Raw genomic sequence first — 18,874 nt, 5'->3', positions numbered from 1 at the left:
GAAGCCAGACACCGTTTCCTTGAAAAAGATTATGGTTATGGGTTACGAGTTAACACCAATTCTCATAGTCATCTCTTTTACTTCTAGTACTTTATATACCTATAGAAATTCTCCACTAAACGTAGGAGTACAATTTTTATTTAAGTAAACATTTTAAGGACAGTACAATCAGAAAAATTTGTTAAAAGTACCCAATGCTGAAAAATGGCCTATGTGATGAGGTTTTTTATTAAGGATTCCTTTGCCGATTATTTTCCTGTTTGTTTAAATTTTACTTGGAATTACATTTTGGTGCAAAAATATATAATAAAACATACGATTTTCATGTAACTTATATGGCAAAATTCACATTTCTAAAGTAAGTAGTCCCTCTCAATTGTACGATGGCACAAGTGAAATAAATAGAAAATTACATGTGTACTTTAAGTATTCTGTCAGTCTTCTAATTTTTATTTTTCTCGTAAAATACTGATTAAAATACAAGATGAAAACAGCATTTGTTTGTCTCAGTGAGTGTCATGGACACCAACACACACATGTGAACTCAAACATAAAACTTACTTCAGGAAGAATATTTCAAAACAATATTAACCAAGACCAACACACTATTGTGGCTGTGTTATACACATCTGTGTGGCATAATAGGAATTATAAGACACTGCATGAAAGGCAACAGATGTGCTCTCTCTTCCAAAGTGAAATCACATTCTTTAAAACCTTGCTTTTAGTGCAGAGCAGGCACAGATGTTAACTAGTGCAGATTTTACTTTGTTATGACAAAGGTTCTAATAGTATTTTCTGTTTTATGGGCTGCTATTTAACATTGTATTTTGTGGAGAAAATTACTCTAATGAATACAACAGACAGAAGGTTTACACTTTGATTAAAAGCAGAATCTGTCATTTATAATAAGCGGAATTTAAATATGTTTGAAGTAGAAGTGTCAAATACAGGAACAACAGAGAACGTTTAAAAAATAAAAAGTTTCTCACTGTTGACAAAGGGTTTTAGAATGAAAAACCAATATATGGAGATTGGTCCATGTTACAATGAGTAAGCAAACTACAGATTCAATGTACAGTACAGATACAGTATTAATGGTTAGAAACAATAGAAAACAAATGGAAAAACAAAAAAGTAGCATTACAGCATCAGGGCTGGGTGCTGAGTCTTTAGTACTCTAATAAATAAAGGGATCAGTGAAGTTATTTACTCGATTTATTCTAACATTAATTTATGTTACCAAATCTGACATTACACAGTAAAAGGCAGGGGCCTTGACCTAAAAATCTAGGATATCACCCTCAGTCGAGGTCCGGACCTTAACGCATCAAACCTTTTCCCACTGTTTTTGAGTATTTTTCTTAGGTATGCAGACATATTTCATTGTTTTAATCCCTCCCCTTAAAAAAAGTCAGATGGCTCATGTTTAGTTATGAATGTATATTCATATAAAGGTCTGTTTAAAGTTAAAGTATTTGGCATGTATATGCTAATAGAAAATATGATGAATGAAAGTTCTTGTGTAAAATAGTTATGGGTAAATAGTGTTTTATTTTGTAATGTAATGTTGTTACAGCAAAAACATGACAGCTCTGCACATTCCCACTCAGGCTGAAATACCTTTCAAATTTAATTAATTTAATAGTTACAGACCAAAAAATAAATTAATAAATATTACACCCTAAGCTAGACAGTATGTGTGAGTCTCGTATGGTTTTACACACCTGTCTCATACTTAGACACAAAATATTTGTCTAAATTCAAACAACCGTAGCACAGCAAGTTTACTGACCTCATTGCACTTGTTGTAGGCTAGATAAAGGCCCATTTGTGTGCCCACTCATCTCTGAACACTCTCAACTTTTTAGAATTTTGAACAAGCACCAGTTCCTCTTATACACTGTGCTACAGGTTATAGTTCATGTACGATTCAGAGACTCTGGAGTTAATTATATGGGAAGTAAAATGTGTTTGCTCTCCCTTATCTTAATCTGAGGCTATCCACTAACCTCTGCCTGCTCCTGAGGCTTGAGACCTAGATATGCTATTCTGCTCTCACGATTGATTTCACCTCGCAGTCTGGAGAGCAGTCTCTTTAGGTCTGAATTCGGACTGGAGTCCACCAGTTGGCAACCACTGGTGTTGGGCATCTAAAGTACTTAAATGTAAGGCGCGGAGTAAATGTAACGATGATACATGAAGTAGCATACAACCCTTATAACAATCAGAAAGATGCATGTTTTAAAAATGAGATTTTGCCTCCTCTCCTAGAGCATATCATAGTGTCAGTGTTGTACTAACAGGAGAGGCTTTCTGAATGGCAAAATTAGACTCAACTTCTACTTCCTGTCATTCTGCTTTGCACGAGTTAAATGTACATATGAGGCTTTTGGCCCAGAAGTTGATCTGATCACGTGACCGTTTTGCGCTCGGCTCGGGGAACCCATTTGTGTGTAGTCACTCTCCATAAGACTGGAGCTAGCAGCAAACTGAGAGTGGTCACACTGAGAACCAGTAGGTAAACCTAAGCAGAGAGAGAAAGAAACAAACAAAAAAATATTAACAATAACAGGTCAAAACAGGCACCTACAAAACAAACTTATGACCAACTGAAGAAAAAAAAATAAAATAAAATAAACACCATTTACTTCTCTGGAGATGATGCCAGCCCGACGTGCACGGCTGCCCAAGACAAAGGAAAACTCGCTGACCTGCGCAAGTCCAGCTGAGACGACCCACCGTATATGTCGAGAACCTGGAGGGAGGATGGCTGACAGCACCACTACAGCCATCACAAACTGGGAGGAAACCAGGAGTTTAAGAGTGTGGTCAAAGTCAAACTAGAGAAGAGCGAAAGAGAGAAAGTGCACTACCTTCATAATGACAAGCGAGAGTGTCAGCACCAGCAGAATGGTGAGTTCATACAGCACAAATGTCGGGAAAACATGGAGACCTGCAGTAACACACAAAAACACAAGACGATACAGTTGCAGAAGTAAATAGTCCAAAAGTGTAAGATAATCTGTTGCTGTCATTGTTGGACCTAACCAATGGAGGCAAAGAAGATGATAGCAAGGAAGTCTCTGACTGGCTCAATGCATCCCATGACCTCTGTGGTAACCATGTGACCCTGTGTGGAGAGCAAAGCTCCAGCCAGGAAACAGCCCAGCTCCATAGAAACATCCAGAAATTCTGTGACCTAGCGGACAATTCAGGAAGAGAAAAAACAAAAACAAAATCACAAGTAAAACTAAACTGTAGAGGAAATATCAGGTTGTAGAGACAATATTGAAAACATTTAAAAAAAGAAGAGAGTGCAAGCAATAACAAAGGCAAGCTCAAAGAATAAAAAGATCAAAAGCAATGTGCATACCGTCAGCATGAAAAAGACAAAAGCTGCCATCCCCAGCACGAGGATCTCCTTGTTGCCTTTGCTCTCTGCATGCAGCTTCTTGTAATAGGGGCCAATCAGGAAAGATTTGAGCAACAAACACAACAACAGCACAGCAGCCAGAGACACTAAGACCTGGGCCAGGAGATACATCACACGGAGACTTCCGAAAAGGAGGCTGTGGTGGTGCATAGGAGGAGAAATGGATTTACACAGCTGTGAGCGCGTGTGTGTTTTAGGGAGGAAGGAAGCGGACAAGAACAGAAACACAACCTAACCTGTCCAAGTCTCCACTCTGTGCCTGGATCAGAGTCGGCATAACAGCAATGAAGAGGCCAAGCTGAACATCTTGCATCACTAACATTCCAAGGAGAACACCGCTGTACTCCAGGTCACCTGTTTCACACACACACACACACAGTCATGTTGCAGACCACTATGTACTCAAGGACTACAGATAGATGGGCTAAAGGGAGTATTTTTAACATGAAGTTATTGTGTGGCAAAGCAATTTGTTTTAGTGTCAGTGGTGATACTACAAATTCAAGGTGCCTGTAACTGAAAATGTCCTCTTTACTTGATATAACTTCATGCTTCCATTGCATCTCAGAGACAAATATTCAAGTATTGTAATTTTACCAACACTTCTAACTAGAATTATTTAAAACATTTTTCAGATTAAAATCTTTATACACTTTTTGGTTTCATGCATCACATTAAATGTTATTTTAAAGGTTAAGGAAGGCTCTTGCTTCTGAAGCTAAATGAAAGTATCAAACATTTTTTTAACACACACACACACACCTTCCTTGTCCGCCCTGCTTCCTCCTGCTAGGAAGCGGGACACTAGTGGAGTGCTGGATAGGGAGAGACAACTGGAAATGAAGACAGTCTGGGTAGCTCGAATACGCAGGGCTTGTCCCCACAACAACCCTGCCCCTACCATCAACAGACTGAGGTAGCATGACCCCTGAAGCGATGTCTTCCATACCTACACATAAAAATTAAACAACTGATGAGTCAAAACAAAAGTGTCATTCTCCAAAATAATCTGAGACATAAAAGCATTTTTTTCATAAATGCATTTTTCAAGTTATACTTTATAATTTCTAGGTGAACTACAGTAACTGCAGTTATCAGAAAAAGGAACAGAAATTAACCCCTTCATTAACCCTGCTTCTCACTCACCCATTGACTCACTGATGGGGACACAGATGACCTACACTGACACCTAGCCTGGAGTTTGTGGCAGAAGCAGAGGCTATGTTGGGGTACAGTTACAACAATGACAGTGGAAATATCCACTCCAACTACCATCCTGCGGTTAAGGTTCAGAGAAATATTCAATCAGCTGTTTGATTGCCTTGCAGATTAGCCTCTGTCACACAGCGTTAAAGCTTGAGGCTCTCCACAAAAACAATATCAAATAAATATTAAAGTCATGTCTACATATCATAAGATAAGTTGATAAATTATTGTGACAGGCCTTTCTCTGGGTTTTGTTACACCTTTTGCAGTATGTGCCACCACATATCTCCTCCAGTTCCCATCTCTACCATGTTCTCCACAGGGACACGCTGCCTACAGTATCCTGTATCGTTGGTCATTGGCGCAGAAGACACACTGCAATTATTTCAGATGGTTATTGAGACTATTTTAAGAAAATCTATACACTAGCCCCCAAAGTGGCTAGTGGAAGTAACTATGTTACCCACCAGTAGGTGTTAGAGTCAAACCCATTCCCTCTTTTTATTTGACACTAATCTTTATTTAGGGTTAATATTGACAGTTGCAACTTCAAAACCACATCTGATGTAAAAATGTGATTAATTTACAGTTTTGATCCTAAATCCAAATCCTTTCTGTTTACCTTTCGTAGGCGCTCGGGAGAGAACTCCAGTCCTACCACAAAGAGAGTGAAGAACACACCCAACTCTCCCAGAGTCTCCACCTGCACCATAGACTGCAACACAGAGACAGACAGTGACATGAAGTCACATAAAAGTAACTGGTATTTTTCGATAAGTCTGATCTGATATACTAATGACACACACCCACACACACCTTGATGCTATTGAGGCCAGAAGGACCAAGAAGTACTCCACAGATGATATATCCAAACATGGGAGGAAGACCGACCAGGGTGCAAATCCAGCCGCAAGGTAGGGACAACATAACCACTGACACCAAATCCTAGAGGTACACACAGTAGAGCTATGAAAACTGGGGAAAGTTTGATCAAATTTACCAACTGGAATCAGCCCTAGTCTAAGCAGTATCAAAGATTAAACTATGTTAATACAGAGCTTCCACGTCCCATCAAGCCTGGAGAAGACAGGATCATGGCTAAAGAATTACGCACCTTGATGAAGTGATGGTCCGCTCTTGGCATTGTGGAGTCTCGTGGTTTAGTCAGAACATACTGGTTGTTCTGCGAGTCAATAAGCATGCTCAGTCCCAGGTCATCCTCCACTTCCTTCTGCTTGGACTTGTTCTTCCTTTTCCCCCCATTCTCCTCATCCTCCTCAACTCTCAACACTGCTTCTACATTCACTCCTTTCATCTACAAAACAGTGGAAGGACGCAATTTGATCCTTGCTGAAGCAGTGTGTGTACCTGAAATCCTGAAATTCTTATAGCTGGACTTAGATATGCACTGCTATTTTGATAAAGGTTTGGCTTTTATTATACATGCATGCAATCAGTCCTAGTGATGATGGTGGTGCTGGTGTTCCCTCTTGAATCTCCAAGTGTCTGTGGCATAAACAAACTACTCAAACACTGTGAATGCTTTGTTTGCTGACCTGTTTGTTGTTATCAAAGGCGTGCTCTTCGATCTCCTCTTCGAGCCGGTCTGCAGCTTTCCTGACATCCTCCAGGATTTCATCAAGTATAGACAGAGTCTTGTTCTGGGCTAAAGCACTCTTAACAGCTTCCTGCTGGTGTTTCTCAGCAGCCACCAGCTCCACATACTCCTGTTCCTCCTGAAGGGTGACAACAAAGCCCAAAATAAGAATAAACAATTATTTGATTAGTAAAAATATACTGATTTGATAATAAAAATAATAGTACTTAAAAAACAAACAAACTGTTTCCTCATATGAAAGCTTTTGCTGTATTGAAGTGTTTTAAATGCAATGTCTATCAGTTTAGGCTCTGAGAAACAAGACATTCTTGAAGATATCACTTTGGGCTTTCAAACATTGTGATGGTCTTTTATAGTCTAGTTTTCTAGTCTTTTTAGACATTTTATAGACTCGAAACTTAATCAATTAATATCAAATTCATTGATAAATAATAAAAATTAAAAACTAAACAATCATCATGTGTGCCTATATCAGAATGTGTTTATGTTCAGCATGATAACATTTTGCACACATTGTTATCTGATTTTTTCAGAGCAACTACCCTTAATCACTTTGACTTCATTTATCAGCCCTTTTCTCCTGCGCTCTGAGTTAATATCCAGAAAACACTGCTGACCACAGCTCACCTTTATGGCTGCCTCCCTCAGGGCCTCCAGCCTCTGTCTGCTGCTCTCCTTCATGTTGACCACATCCTTGTAGTCCCCCTGCAGCGCCCTCTGCAGGCTGTGCACCGCCTGAAACACCAGGTGTTCGCTTTCATTCAGCTCCTTTTGGAAAACCTCCAGAGTGTGTACCTGAATGCATGGAGACACCAGTCGGTCATTAAGCTGTAAAATATCTGACATCATTTTTTTTTTTTTACTGAAACCTACTGTATATGGTCATTATTTGGTAACAATTGATGGGAATATTTTACATGTTCTTTATTTATAGGTGCTGTGGTTAAAATAAAATTATTGGTTTAAGAATATTTTACAGTTAAACAACATTTAAACTGTCTAGTGTAAAATTACCCACTAGACAGCTTAAATGGTGTTAATTGTTCAAGCTTCTCCAGTGTGACAATTTGCAGCTATAACAAGGCATTTTATGACAGAGAAGCTCTGGGAAGTTTTAACAAGCATTTTAACAAGCAGATGAGGCTATTTATTGTGGTGACTCGAATGTGCCAAGAAACAAAGAGGATTATATGGAAGTATATTTTTAAGAATTGCAAACTGTCACAGACAATGTACTGTGGCCCACCATAATGTACTCTTTTAAACTATAAAAATATATTGTACTTAAAAAGTCACTAAAAAAACAAAACACAAATTTCTTATTGACATTAAAACTCTTTGCTCCATGTGTTATTTTTCCTTGGTATAGTACCTGGAAGTGCCTCTCAGGTTCTGAAAGGGACTGGTCTCTTTCAACAGCATCTGCAGCAGCTTCCAGTTTCTTAACAACCACATTCTTCTGATGGAGGAGACCCACAAGCCGCTTGCAATTGCTGGCAACCCAGCTGTGGCCATGTGTGGCCCCCTTACTCTGATAAAGCTTGATGACATGCTGAGCCACCTGGTCCTTCCGCAGCACAGCAAGTGCCCTCGCTAGGCCAAGGCACAGCAGCCAGCAAAAAACCTGCATTCAAACTTCTACTTCTGTCTTCTACTTCACCAGACTGTGGAGCTATATCAAGAGAAAGACCTGGGAATATGAAAAGAAAAAGAAATTTCAGCAAGACAGACATGTTTGTTACAAAGTTCCACACTAAATAACTAAATATGAAAAAAAAAAAAAGGAGGAGAGTATAGCGCAGTCTTGATATCAGGAGAAATTAAAATAACTGGTGATAGCTTGTGTTTTTCTTGCTTTCTACAAATACCACCCAATGACAAAACTGACAATAAATTCATCCAAATAAAAAATATTATCTGTCTATCCAGTACCTGACTAGTTTACTTCTTTGTGGCTTAGAAATGATTATAGGACACGTGTGACTTACAAGAAACGTATGAGCCACAGACAGGCTGGTGAAATTAAATATTAATTTAATTTTAATTATTATTTGTTTTGATCCATGCAGGAATACAGGAGTACAGGAATTACCAGTGTCAGTCTTGAAAGTGAAGATGGTGCCAGATTTTTTTTCCACAAAATGTGATACAGTATTCTAGGTGGGGCACACAATAACTTTCGAAACGAGCTTTGTAAATACACCTGTGTCATGTCCTACTGGCAGCTGTGAGCGTCTAATAACGTCTTGTAGAGCTGTGTTAGGTGCAATTGACTTGATCAACCAGGTCACATGAAGGAATTCCTGCAGTACTCGCTTTTCTGCCTGCAGCTGATGTGATGATGCATTTCTATCTACACTTGAAAGACAAAAATCTAAAAACAGTGCGAATTAACTTAATTCAAGCCCACTTTAAACTTTATCGTGAGAAACATCTGTCTACATGTTAGGCTTTTTTTGTCTGTAACTTGTAACGCTCCGTCTCGGCCAGGTCATTGCGGTCAACGATTATCCCAATGGGATACTACCTGATTTCAATTAGGAAACTGTGCCCTTTGAAATAATGTGCCCTCTTCTACCCTGACAGTGTGTGCTCGCTTACGCAACCTTTTTCTACACCTGCATAATGGCCGAATGCATTCAACTCACACCCAAGCTTGTCCACACCTTTGTGAGCATGAGTGAAGCTAAATTATGTTGACTTTCCAAACTCCTTCTCTGTCCTTCTTCCTATGACTGGACTGCAGCCGCTCTGCTGCTTCTACAAATCAATAGCACCACTGTTTGCTGCTTGGCTGCTGAAAAGAACAAGTAAGCAGAAACGATCTTCCTTTTAATTCTACAGAATCTGTAACAGTGCTGTACAAACACAAACATCTGCACAAGTGGTATAAGAGTAATAATAATACGTTACTCTGTCTCATATACTGCTGGCTGCATCGTATTTTAAAAACAGACATAAAAGTGGCTTGTTCATAAGTTATTCAATCAAAAGCAACTCATCTGTAGAGATGGAGACAGAAAACATAAAGGGGGTATGACATGCATCAAACGTCCTTGGCGATTGTGGAGATGCTTGTAATACGTTTTACACTATTGTTTGATTTTTGTATAGATTAAGTGATTCTTTGTAAAACAAAATGAATGAGATTCATTCAAATAAAAAGAAACCTTTCAAAAAATCCTTTAGTTACAAAAGAATGTGGATTTATTTCCCCTAAAATGTAGTGTAGTGGCAGTAAAGTATATAGGTGATAATATTCAAGTAAGATAAAAACTGTTCTTTAGTACTTTGCACTTTGATACAAGTACTATACTTACTCAAAAAATGGGCAGTACTTAGTGCAGTAATAGTGCTCTACTCAATCCATGTACAGTTTTAAATAGCTGAATACCGATGGGAATGCATTGAAAATAGGAAAACATGCCATCGATTGAGCATAAAGTTTTCCTGACAGAAAGCTGAGCACACGCCCCAGGCACCAAGAAACACGATGATCGATGGTATCATTCATTTGTTCAGTGGCACAGACACAAATTACTCCACTCAACAAAAAGGCATCTACCTGAGAATGTATGCACTCTGTCCGGGTTGTCCGCTCCACTCCGCGGCCGAAGGAGAAGCAGAAGAAGACGGAAACAATCATGTTGTTGTACCAGCACCACTACCGACACCCCTCCTCCCCTGCCACATAGCTGAAGTCAGCGTCGATGCAGGCGTTCACCGAATTACTTGCAAGCCAACTCCGTGTTTACTTCGGTAACGTTACGGGCATTAGCAAACAGGAGGCTAACGCTGGCCCGTCTAGGTAGCGTTGCGTTAGGACGGCGCCACTGCTGCTGATAAAACCTAAGGTGAAGCTGGATTCATTCCTTGTGTTAAAAGTTCAACGTGTTTCTCCTGTGGAACTGTAAGTAAAGATGAGTTAGGCAACGTACTCCTCAGAGGAATCAAAGCAGCTGCAGCCAGCCGAGTCCCCACACAACTCCCGTGACACAACGGAGACGCTAACACAGCTTGCTAACATTAGCAAAGAAATAACTTTGCCTTGGTAAGCTGATCAAGATGTGTCATGGTCAAACAAACAAACAAACAAACAAACAAACAAACAAACAAACAAACCTAAAACCCAACAAGTGTTATCCGCCGTTGTAATTTAGATCCATCTTCAGATTACTTCCGAAGCATCGCGATCAGTTTTTATATGGGAGTTGTAGTTTTTAGATGTTATGTTTTCCCTGCTTTTCTGCATCGTGAATTTAAATTGTCAAAGCTGATCGCTGGTTAATGTTACTGTGACACGTCTAAAGAGCCGTTTAGCACTGTGCTCGTTTCTTTTTCATCTACACATCTTGTTCTCAACTGGCTCGCTAAAGCTTACTGACACTAATTAGGACTACATTTTCAAATAAATTGGTGTCAGTATGAGACCAAAGTAAATAAATAAATAAAATGATGTAAGAGTTTTGGTGATTCTGGTGTTGACTAACTGAAAGCTGTGAAGCTACAAAACTCTAGGCCAGTGGGAATGCAGTGCGACAGAACTACAAGTCCCAGGAACACAGTGCCCTTACACTAGCGCATGCGCACAAGTAGTATAGCAAGTTGGGCAAAAAGCAGGTGATAAAATGGTAGGTAACATAAAAAATGAGAAAACCGCTACTGTTGTTTAGCCCCGTTAAATAAGTCCACAACAGATCACGGTTGTCATTAACGACAAGACTGCAAATCGACACGAGGGGTCGGCGTGTCCTAAGCCAAATGTCGCATTGTTAGGTGATGTGTGTCGGCAATATGAGGGAAATGGAAGGTCAGTTGGTGGTGTTTTGCGATCGGACATCCGCACTTGCGGCACATACCTTTCCCTTTTTGGTAACGTTAGTTCGCGTGTGCTGTTGCCCCGGGTCAGGGCAGAGACAGCCCTGAGGAGGAACAAACGCCCCCTCCCCCCTCCCAGGAAAACTGGGTCGTCAAATACTGGGCTGTCACAGTTATTGCTGGTGGGTCATCAAGTGGGTCAGGTCTGCAGTCCTGCAAAGACATGCAGTCCTCCCAATGACCGTCATGTTTAAGACGATGAGGTATTTTGTAAACTAACAACCTTGTGGTGGTGTATTGGGACGTGACAGTGTTTTCGTTTTCACTTATACTAATGTATAGGCTCTTGCACGCATGGTATAAGGCTAATCGTTACTTTTTTAATCGTATGCATAACGTTACCATACCAGATCCTGTGGTCAAGACACGTGTTCTTTAAGTGTAATCCACTTCAGCTCACCATTTGCCTCATGATTAATTACAAAAACCCTTTTCTTCAGTCTGGAGATTTAAATTATTAATAAACACGTTTTTAAATTTAAATGTTCAGTAAGTTCAGAAAGTTTAGAATGTTTGTTGGATTGGTAAATGCATGTTTCTGAATCCCTTTTACACAATGCTGGATTATCAACTTGGCAAAGCAGGCACCTGTTCCTTGGCTCTGGGCACTCGGGTGTTTTGTATTTGTTATTTTGTGGTGACATGAATATTTGCACATTTGTTTGGTGTTATGCACGAGTAAAGGAAATGATCAAGTGCAGATTTATAATTTCTTTGGGGCTCTGTGTACAAATCTTCATTTAATACTTCGATGTTGCAGTTGATGTTGTGTGTCACAATGCATATTTGTGAACACATTTTGTTTTAAAAATGAAAAGTGATACTGCTCGGTTTTGTGTCAAAAAGGGTTCAAGGATTGTGTGTTGGGGAAGGTTAAGAAGCAGCTGCTTATTTACCTGTATTTGTACTTGCTTTGCAGCACAAATTAAAGTCATCACAGAAGGACAAGGTGCGGCAGTTCATGTCCTTTACACAGGCTGGGGAGAGGACAGCCGTGTACTGCCTGACACAGAATGACTGGAAACTAGAAGTCGCTACAGACAACTACTTCCAGAACCCAGATCTCTACTACAAAGAATCCATGAAAACCGCAGTGGACCGCAAGAAGCTGGAACAGCTCTACAACAGATACAAAGGCAGGTGTTGGAAAATTGATGTTGATCAGCACAGTCTGGCTGTCTTCTCTATTGCACTCTGCCACTGTTTTGCTCACTTATCTCAACTGTCTGTTGCAGACCCCCATGACGAGAATAAGATAGGCATTGATGGGATCCAGCAGTTCTGTGATGACCTGGCCCTGGACCCAGCTAGCATGAGCATCCTTGTAGTGGCCTGGAAGTTCAGAGCGGCCACACAGTGCGAGTTCAGCAGGAAAGAATTTCTGGATGGGATGGCTGAGCTAGGGTGAGAAACACTTACACTGAAAAAAACATGTTGATCATCAAGGTGTATGCACAAAACACTAAGAAGTTATATATAAAACTTTTTTTTTCTGTAAGCAAAATATGTTGAATCTGATACTGTTAAAAGTGTTGTGGTCAGAAACTTCAGTTTTGTGTTTTAAGTATGTTTGTAAGTGCAGTTCACTTTCAATCACATTTCTAGGACTTTGTAGGTTTGATTTGCTGCATGTTTTGCTTCAATGTCTCCTTCAGCTGTGACAGTCCTGAAAAACTCAGGGCAATCCTTCCCAGATTAGAGCAGGAGCTGAAAGATGCAGGAAAGTTTAAAGACTTTTACCAGTTTACCTTCAACTTTGCAAAGAACCCCAGCCAGAAGGGTTTAGGTAAGTTTAATCAGAGGATGGTTCACTTTTATGGATGGATGTTCACCAGTTTTTTTTTTTTAATTCAACATACAAAATATAAGATTTTGAAAATTCTTATTTTACTTTCTGCTCTAGACCTAGAGATGGCTGTGGCCTACTGGAATCTAGTTCTCACCGGTCGCTTCAAGTTCTTGGATCTCTGGAACCGCTTTCTGCTGGTGAGTGTGGAAAATCCTGTTGCATTGTAAACAATGAGGTTTTGTTTTCTTGCTGCAGCATAGTCGAGGTTTAAAAGTAGACTTCTGTGTTATTGTGTCCACCTTGTTAACAGTGCATTTAGAAAGTTTTCAGACCTGTTTTGGTCTAAAAACCCCTTTGGTATGTTGGAGCCTCACACTACAGTTGTTAAAATTCATTTTGTTTCCTCCTTAATCTAAACTCAGTACCCCATAATGACAAAGTATTACCGGGATTTAAGAAATGACTGTAAATGTATTCAAAAATAAAAATTCTATGTATATAAATGTTCAGACCCTTTGCTCGGGTGTTGAAACAGCTTTGACAGCAATTACAGCCTTGAGTCTTTTTGGGTGTAATGCAACAAGCTTTGCACACCTGGATTTGGAGATTTTCTGCCTTTCTTCTTTGCAAATCCTCTCATCCATTTTTAAGGCTCTGCAGAGATGTTCAATGGGGCTCTGGCTGGGCAACTGTTGGACATTCACAAAGTTAAAAAAATGGGAGGCATCTTAGCTAAAATTCAAATGTTTTTGCAAAGGGTCTGAATTCTTACTTATATTTATCTTATTCTTATTTATTTTGAATACATTTTCAGACATTACTAAAATTCTGTTTTCACTTTGTCATACATAAGATAGATAAACTTTATTTCAGACTCAAACATAAAGGTCCATAAAACACACACATTCACCACTCACACATTATTGGGTACCAAACTGTACATTAATGAGAGAAAAATGAACTTCAATAACTGTAGTATAAGGCTGCAACATACTGTAACAAAATTGAAAAAGTAAAGGAGTCTGAAAACCATTCAAATGCATGGTATATGATGATAAGCAAAGCTATTAGAAACTTTTAACATGTTTTTGACACTAACAGCACCAACATCAATAAATAGGTGTACTAACTTTCATAAAAGTTGTATGTTATATAAGACTGTACTGAATTAATACATAATTTATACCTATTGTCATTACTGTAATGTGAAAAAGTTACTTTCACTATGCTGCATTCAGGAGCATCACAAGCGGTCAATTCCCAAGGACACATGGAACCTCCTACTAGACTTTGGCAATATGATTGCAGATGACATGTCAAACTATGATGAGGAAGGTGAGCTTATTAAACTTCTGGACAAAAGCAGTCACATCAATAGTCACACTAAAATGTACTGTATGTTGATAATTCAAACAACCTGAATAAGTCAGATAATTATGGTGATGTAAATGTTTAATACTGTTTTTCTTACATTGGTCAAAGTCTGTGTGCTTTTTTAAAATTATTTTAGTGTGTTAAATTCATTTCATATTCTTACTTATTTAGCAAGATTTAACTTTGACTTTTTTACTATTATTTGAAACACAAAACACAGGACAAGGAAGACAAAGTAACATATACAAAGGATTACAAATAAAATTACTTGTGTGTGTTGGGTGGATGTGTGCCCGGCTATCTGAATGTCTATAATGAGGTATAAAGTAAATGACGATGGAGGGTAGAGAAATGGAACGAAGAGGGCCAGCATGGGTGAGTGCTGTATAGGGGTGAAAAGGGCCAAAAGGAAAAAACAAATACAAAAAAAGGGTAAATAAATACATTGCTGTAATTGCTATTACTGTTGTCACCTCTGCTATTAAAGACAATACCTAAAGATTAATTAAAAAAAAAAAAAAATTATGGATACGTGGAGATTTGCTTGGCCTCAGCTCTTGGTGTCAGTTCTAGATTGTAACAAATTAGAAATGGGTGTCTTTAAAGGCTGGTACATTCCTTCTGTGAATATTATTACTTTATTTAATGTATTCTGTCAGGAAAATTGAGCCAGTGAAGTATTTTAGATTGACAGTTTAGAAGAATTTTTTTTGTGGTAATAGTCAGATAAATGAGCAGAGAGTTTTTATATTTATTTAGGAGATGTTTGACATATGATGTTATGAAGAAAACGTAGTGACGGAAGATGATTTTCTCTGTTACTGCTAACTAGAGGGAGTGAACTGTTTGCAGGCCCAAGTGGAATAATAGTTATTGTCAGTGCTACACAAGGTGCATTGTGAACAGGTGTCTGTGTCAGTTAAGCCGATTTTAAATATTTTTCTTTGAGTTTTGTGAGTTCTTTGAATTTAAAGTTGTAAATTTGTATTGCCTGTTATAGAAAAAGATTTCACAGATATCTATCTATAAACTGGGTTGGGGAAGAAGGTGAATCCATTTTCTCATTTTGTTCTTGGGATTGTTATTGTTGCTTCTGACTTTTTTTTTTAGGAGTTTGTAGCATTTGGATGTTATTTTCTTGAAATTAGTGATTTTAATTCTCTTCAGGGCAGTAGAAGGTTGTTGGTTACATACATTTTTTAACTTAATTATGGAATTGTTGGTATTGTCCTCCCCTAACTCCATACCTAGTGTATTAAATGATATGAGCTGGTTATTTTGAAAAAGGTGGTGAAGTTTATTCATTGCTATGTGCTGCCAATGTGGAAAGTGAGTAGGGGTATTATGTAATTGGGATTCATATTGCGGTGTAGCTATAAGGTGCTAGTGATGATGATGGTTATAATGTACAGTATGTATAGTGGAGATTGTGGTATTCCTAAAGTAATTTGTTTTCTTGATCAATTGGATGATCTGCTACTGAAGGGTTAATTTTGTTATTCGATTGATTTTCTTCTAATTCAATCCATGAGTTATTGTAATTGTCTTTCTGAATCAGTTTGACTAAATACTATAGTTAATTTTAAAGTAATTTTTAAAGTTTGCTGCTTCTAAGCTGCCTTGTTGTTTGTTTTAGTAAATGGTAAAGTTATTTGTCTGTGGGTGTTGTGGGGAAAAACAGTAGAAAACAGTGATTATTTCTTAATATTGGTATTTTTATATTAAGAAACAACATGAAATTTGCCCTGTGGATACTGCTTTGAAGGATTACATTTACTGTACTGCAGTGGTAACCAATATGTTTCTTCCTGTCTCTTCAGGAGCATGGCCTGTTCTCATAGATGACTTTGTGGAGTTTGCCCGGCCGATTGTGATGAGAGGTAAACGCAGCATTACATAGTGCTTGCTCGTACCAGCTTCCCGGGCACGAAGTGTGTGTTTCTTCCCATTTTCTTTTTTTTTTTTTTATGAGAGGTTTTCTACAAGTGAGCTAAAAAGAACCTATGCCATTCTGCAGCTTGCCATTAGGATTGTTACAGCTGCATGAGATGCCTTGGTTGGAGAGAGACCTGGATAACCATTTCAGAGAGGAAAGCAGGCACAGACACTTTTTGGAAAAACTTTGTAATTTCAACACGGAGAAGATGGATACCTAAAAACTCGTCATTCATGGGCGAATCACTAATGGGTTTAGCTTTGAACTGTTGCTGTGAACTTGGCTCACTAACCTGCACCTTTGGCCCAGGGAGGAGGGACAGTAAAAGTGAGCTTTCAGCACATGCAGACAATTAAGTTACAGATGTAGCAGGATGGAAGCATATATTAAAATCCATATGTTTTTTTCAGCTAGTGTGAAGCAGCAGCACAATGGATGCTGAGGAAGAAAAAAGTAACCTACATTATTTTAACTGAAATTGTGAATGTGTTGCTCTTGACCAATCACACTGAGAGTAGATAAAAAGTGTGTGTGTGTTTGTAAAGGTTTAAACAAAATGCCTCTTTTTAAAATACTTAATTTGGTTTAATTAATAGGTTGAGAAATTTAGTATTACTTTGCGTGAGTGATAGTAAAAGTGACCAGCTCCAGTGTTTGTATTCAGAATTGGACAGAGCAGCATGTTTCTGAGCACCAGCAGAATCAGAATAAATTAGATTCAACTTTCAATGAACAAAAATGTATATCAGAGCGGGAAAAAACTTTAATGACATTTATAATTCTGATTAGTGAATAAGAAGCATTTGGGGTTTATTTGTTTTGTTTTATTCTGCTGCATTACATTTTTATAGTTCCTTTAGTTTTGCAGTGTGCACTTTCTGGATTTTTTTTTCAGGCAGCGCTATATACAGCTATAGAGCTAGTCAAGTTTACATGATTGTATGTTACTTACGCACTAGACTTTTTAAAAACGAACATCTACGTTATAGCAAAGTATTCAACTGTTTGTTTACACTGTTTTAGTCTGTTGCTTTTCATGCATTAGGCATAATACCATTGAACCTACTATGTAGAAATGTGTCACATCAGGCACATTGATTGAGCTTCCATCTAGTGGTGGCTATGCAGTAAAGCGTTTCTCTGATGCAGCTAGAGGTGGTAAGACATGAGGATGATGATGTGGTCAGAAAACTCGAGTAAGAGCAGTGATGTTTTCCCTAAAAGATTTACTTGTAATTAAAAAAAGCTAAAGAACTCTTTATATACCAAATCTATCAAAAGGTAGAGCTGGGGTATCAGTCGTCTACTAGTCACAGTGAGCAACAGTGCAATACTTGCATAAGTATTTGCCATGTTCATCAACACGAATGGTTGCATTATGTTATTTCCATGCAATCAGCTGGCAACTGTGGAGATAATTTCCTTTTATTAGCAATAATTAGTTTGGCAAATCTGTGTTAAACCTCTCATATTTATGTAAACGCAAGTAGATACATTGATTATATCTGTTCCAATTTGAATTAAGATGAGTGGCAAAGAAGGCTGTCAGTACGGGAGATGATTATTGTGTCACACTGTTCATCTTTAGAACGAAGTTCAGTATGTGTTGGTTCAGTGAAATCAGTCTCTTGCGTTTAAATGTCAGCACAAGTTGTGAACCAATCTATCCCGATAAAGACAGTGAGATGGTTTGAATGTTTTTCCATGTTGATTGTTGAGTTTAGGTTCTGACTTTGTGGTTCAGGAACAAACAAAAAAAAAAAATCAGTATTCAGTTTGATAACACGGTACATTTTTCGTCAAATGTGTGTTCATCTTTCTCATCAAAACAGTACTATTTGTGCTGGCCAGAAAAGAGGTACAGTATATAAAATTATGTTGTCCCACAAGCATACCATACAGTGTTTTCATTAAGAAAGTCAATAAAGCATGTTGTTTGTTCTTCTTTTCTACTTTGTTTTTTTTTTTCAACAGAGGCAAAACACAACATATATAGACATAGCTTGGTAGCATGTCTCCAGTGGTGGAACTGTACAAGTAGAAAATAAAAGTGTATTCTAGTAAAATAATTTGACATTTATACTTAAGTGAGAGTAAGTACATTAATACTAATCTGTTCAAATTATGAAGTATGTTTTGGCCTGCAATTTATTAGCAGGCTGTCCTTTCTGAAATGAACATGAATCACAACACTGCAAGTGCTTTTTTTTCCATTTTAATTATATGGATTGCTTAATGATTAGAGACATTGCACATTAATAACACAACATCGTGGCAAATGCGACAACACACAACATATGAGAATCATGACATGCAAGACAAGAAATGAAGCAGCTTCTGCTGAGGTCCAAGCTGTGCAGATGTTTAGTCTAAAGGAGATCTATAGGTCAGTAGTTCTTTACCAGGATGAACACAGACTTATTTTACAGATATGCCATCTAAACAGAGAATGGACAAACTCCATTGCTGGTCAGAACCACTGTTGTACAGTGTGTGTTTGAGAGTTGATGTAAAATGTCAGCTTGGTAACAGTTGTCCCTTATCAGGTTGCATTCCTCCTGCATTTCATCATCACTGGCTCTTCTACGTTTACTCTGGGTATGTCTATGACTACATTCACCAACAGAAATACAAAAA

At 38.3% G+C, this 18,874-nt stretch overlaps 2 protein-coding genes across 11 annotated transcripts; one reads left to right on the top strand and one right to left on the bottom strand.

The window, feature by feature from the left end:
• Positions 1-122: 122 nt before the first annotated feature.
• tmco3 (transmembrane and coiled-coil domains 3) lies at positions 123-10,594 on the bottom strand. Of its 3 annotated transcripts, none has more exons than XM_067496167.1 (14): positions 10,383-10,594; positions 7,633-7,950; positions 6,888-7,055; positions 6,199-6,378; positions 5,757-5,957; positions 5,459-5,587; positions 5,265-5,357; positions 4,199-4,385; positions 3,673-3,790; positions 3,377-3,572; positions 3,052-3,202; positions 2,877-2,956; positions 2,645-2,801; positions 123-2,527 (listed from the first exon to the last, which is right to left on the bottom strand). In XM_067496167.1, the coding sequence occupies exons 2-14, from the start codon at positions 7,888-7,890 to the stop codon at positions 2,343-2,345; spliced, it is 2,103 nt and encodes a 700-aa protein (XP_067352268.1). In that variant the 5' UTR covers positions 7,891-7,950; positions 10,383-10,594; the 3' UTR covers positions 123-2,342. The 3 variants fall into 3 exon arrangements, with proteins under 3 accessions (XP_067352268.1, XP_067352267.1, XP_067352269.1); XM_067496166.1 differs by lacking the exon at positions 10,383-10,594 and adding an exon at positions 9,826-9,963; XM_067496168.1 differs by lacking the exon at positions 10,383-10,594 and adding an exon at positions 9,826-9,963 and having other exon boundaries at positions 2,652-2,801.
• Positions 9,976-18,181, top strand: dcun1d2b (DCN1, defective in cullin neddylation 1, domain containing 2b). Of its 8 annotated transcripts, XM_067496171.1 has the most exons (8): positions 10,826-10,891; positions 12,058-12,274; positions 12,374-12,542; positions 12,794-12,924; positions 13,042-13,124; positions 14,166-14,262; positions 16,122-16,181; positions 16,319-18,181. In XM_067496171.1, exons 1-8 carry the CDS (start codon positions 10,889-10,891, stop codon positions 16,327-16,329), a joined length of 771 nt encoding a protein of 256 aa, XP_067352272.1. In that variant the 5' UTR covers positions 10,826-10,888; the 3' UTR covers positions 16,330-18,181. The 8 variants fall into 8 exon arrangements, with proteins under 8 accessions (XP_067352277.1, XP_067352276.1, XP_067352273.1 ...); XM_067496176.1 differs by lacking the exon at positions 10,826-10,891 and adding an exon at positions 9,976-10,114 and having other exon boundaries at positions 16,122-18,181; XM_067496175.1 differs by lacking the exon at positions 10,826-10,891 and adding an exon at positions 10,035-10,170 and having other exon boundaries at positions 16,122-18,181.
• The last annotated feature ends 693 nt before the right edge of the window (positions 18,182-18,874 follow it).

This window comes from Channa argus, chromosome 2, assembly GCF_033026475.1.
Source record: "Channa argus isolate prfri chromosome 2, Channa argus male v1.0, whole genome shotgun sequence".
Taxonomy (NCBI): Eukaryota; Metazoa; Chordata; class Actinopteri; order Anabantiformes; family Channidae; genus Channa; species Channa argus.
This window is presented reverse-complemented; position numbering and strand designations above follow the sequence as displayed.

What these genes read in the sequence shown, in the direction of transcription:
- tmco3 (XM_067496167.1), bottom strand. Translation starts at nt 7,890, where the DNA reads ATGCAGGTTTTTTGCTGGCTGCTGTGCCTTGGCCTAGCGAGGGCACTT. An exon ending in TGAGGGAGGCAGCCATAAAG is followed by an intron (nt 6,379 to 6,887) that starts GTGAGCTGTGGT and finishes GTCACCCTTCAG; the next exon opens with GAGGAACAGGAGTATGTGGA. An exon ending in CTGGCCTCAATAGCATCAAG is followed by an intron (nt 5,358 to 5,458) that starts GTGTGTGTGGGT and finishes TCTGTGTTGCAG; the next exon opens with TCTATGGTGCAGGTGGAGAC.
- dcun1d2b (XM_067496170.1), top strand. An exon ending in GATGGGATGGCTGAGCTAGG is followed by an intron (nt 12,543 to 12,793) that starts GTGAGAAACACT and finishes TGTCTCCTTCAG; the next exon opens with CTGTGACAGTCCTGAAAAAC. An exon ending in TCTGGAACCGCTTTCTGCTG is followed by an intron (nt 13,125 to 14,165) that starts GTGAGTGTGGAA and finishes TGCTGCATTCAG; the next exon opens with GAGCATCACAAGCGGTCAAT.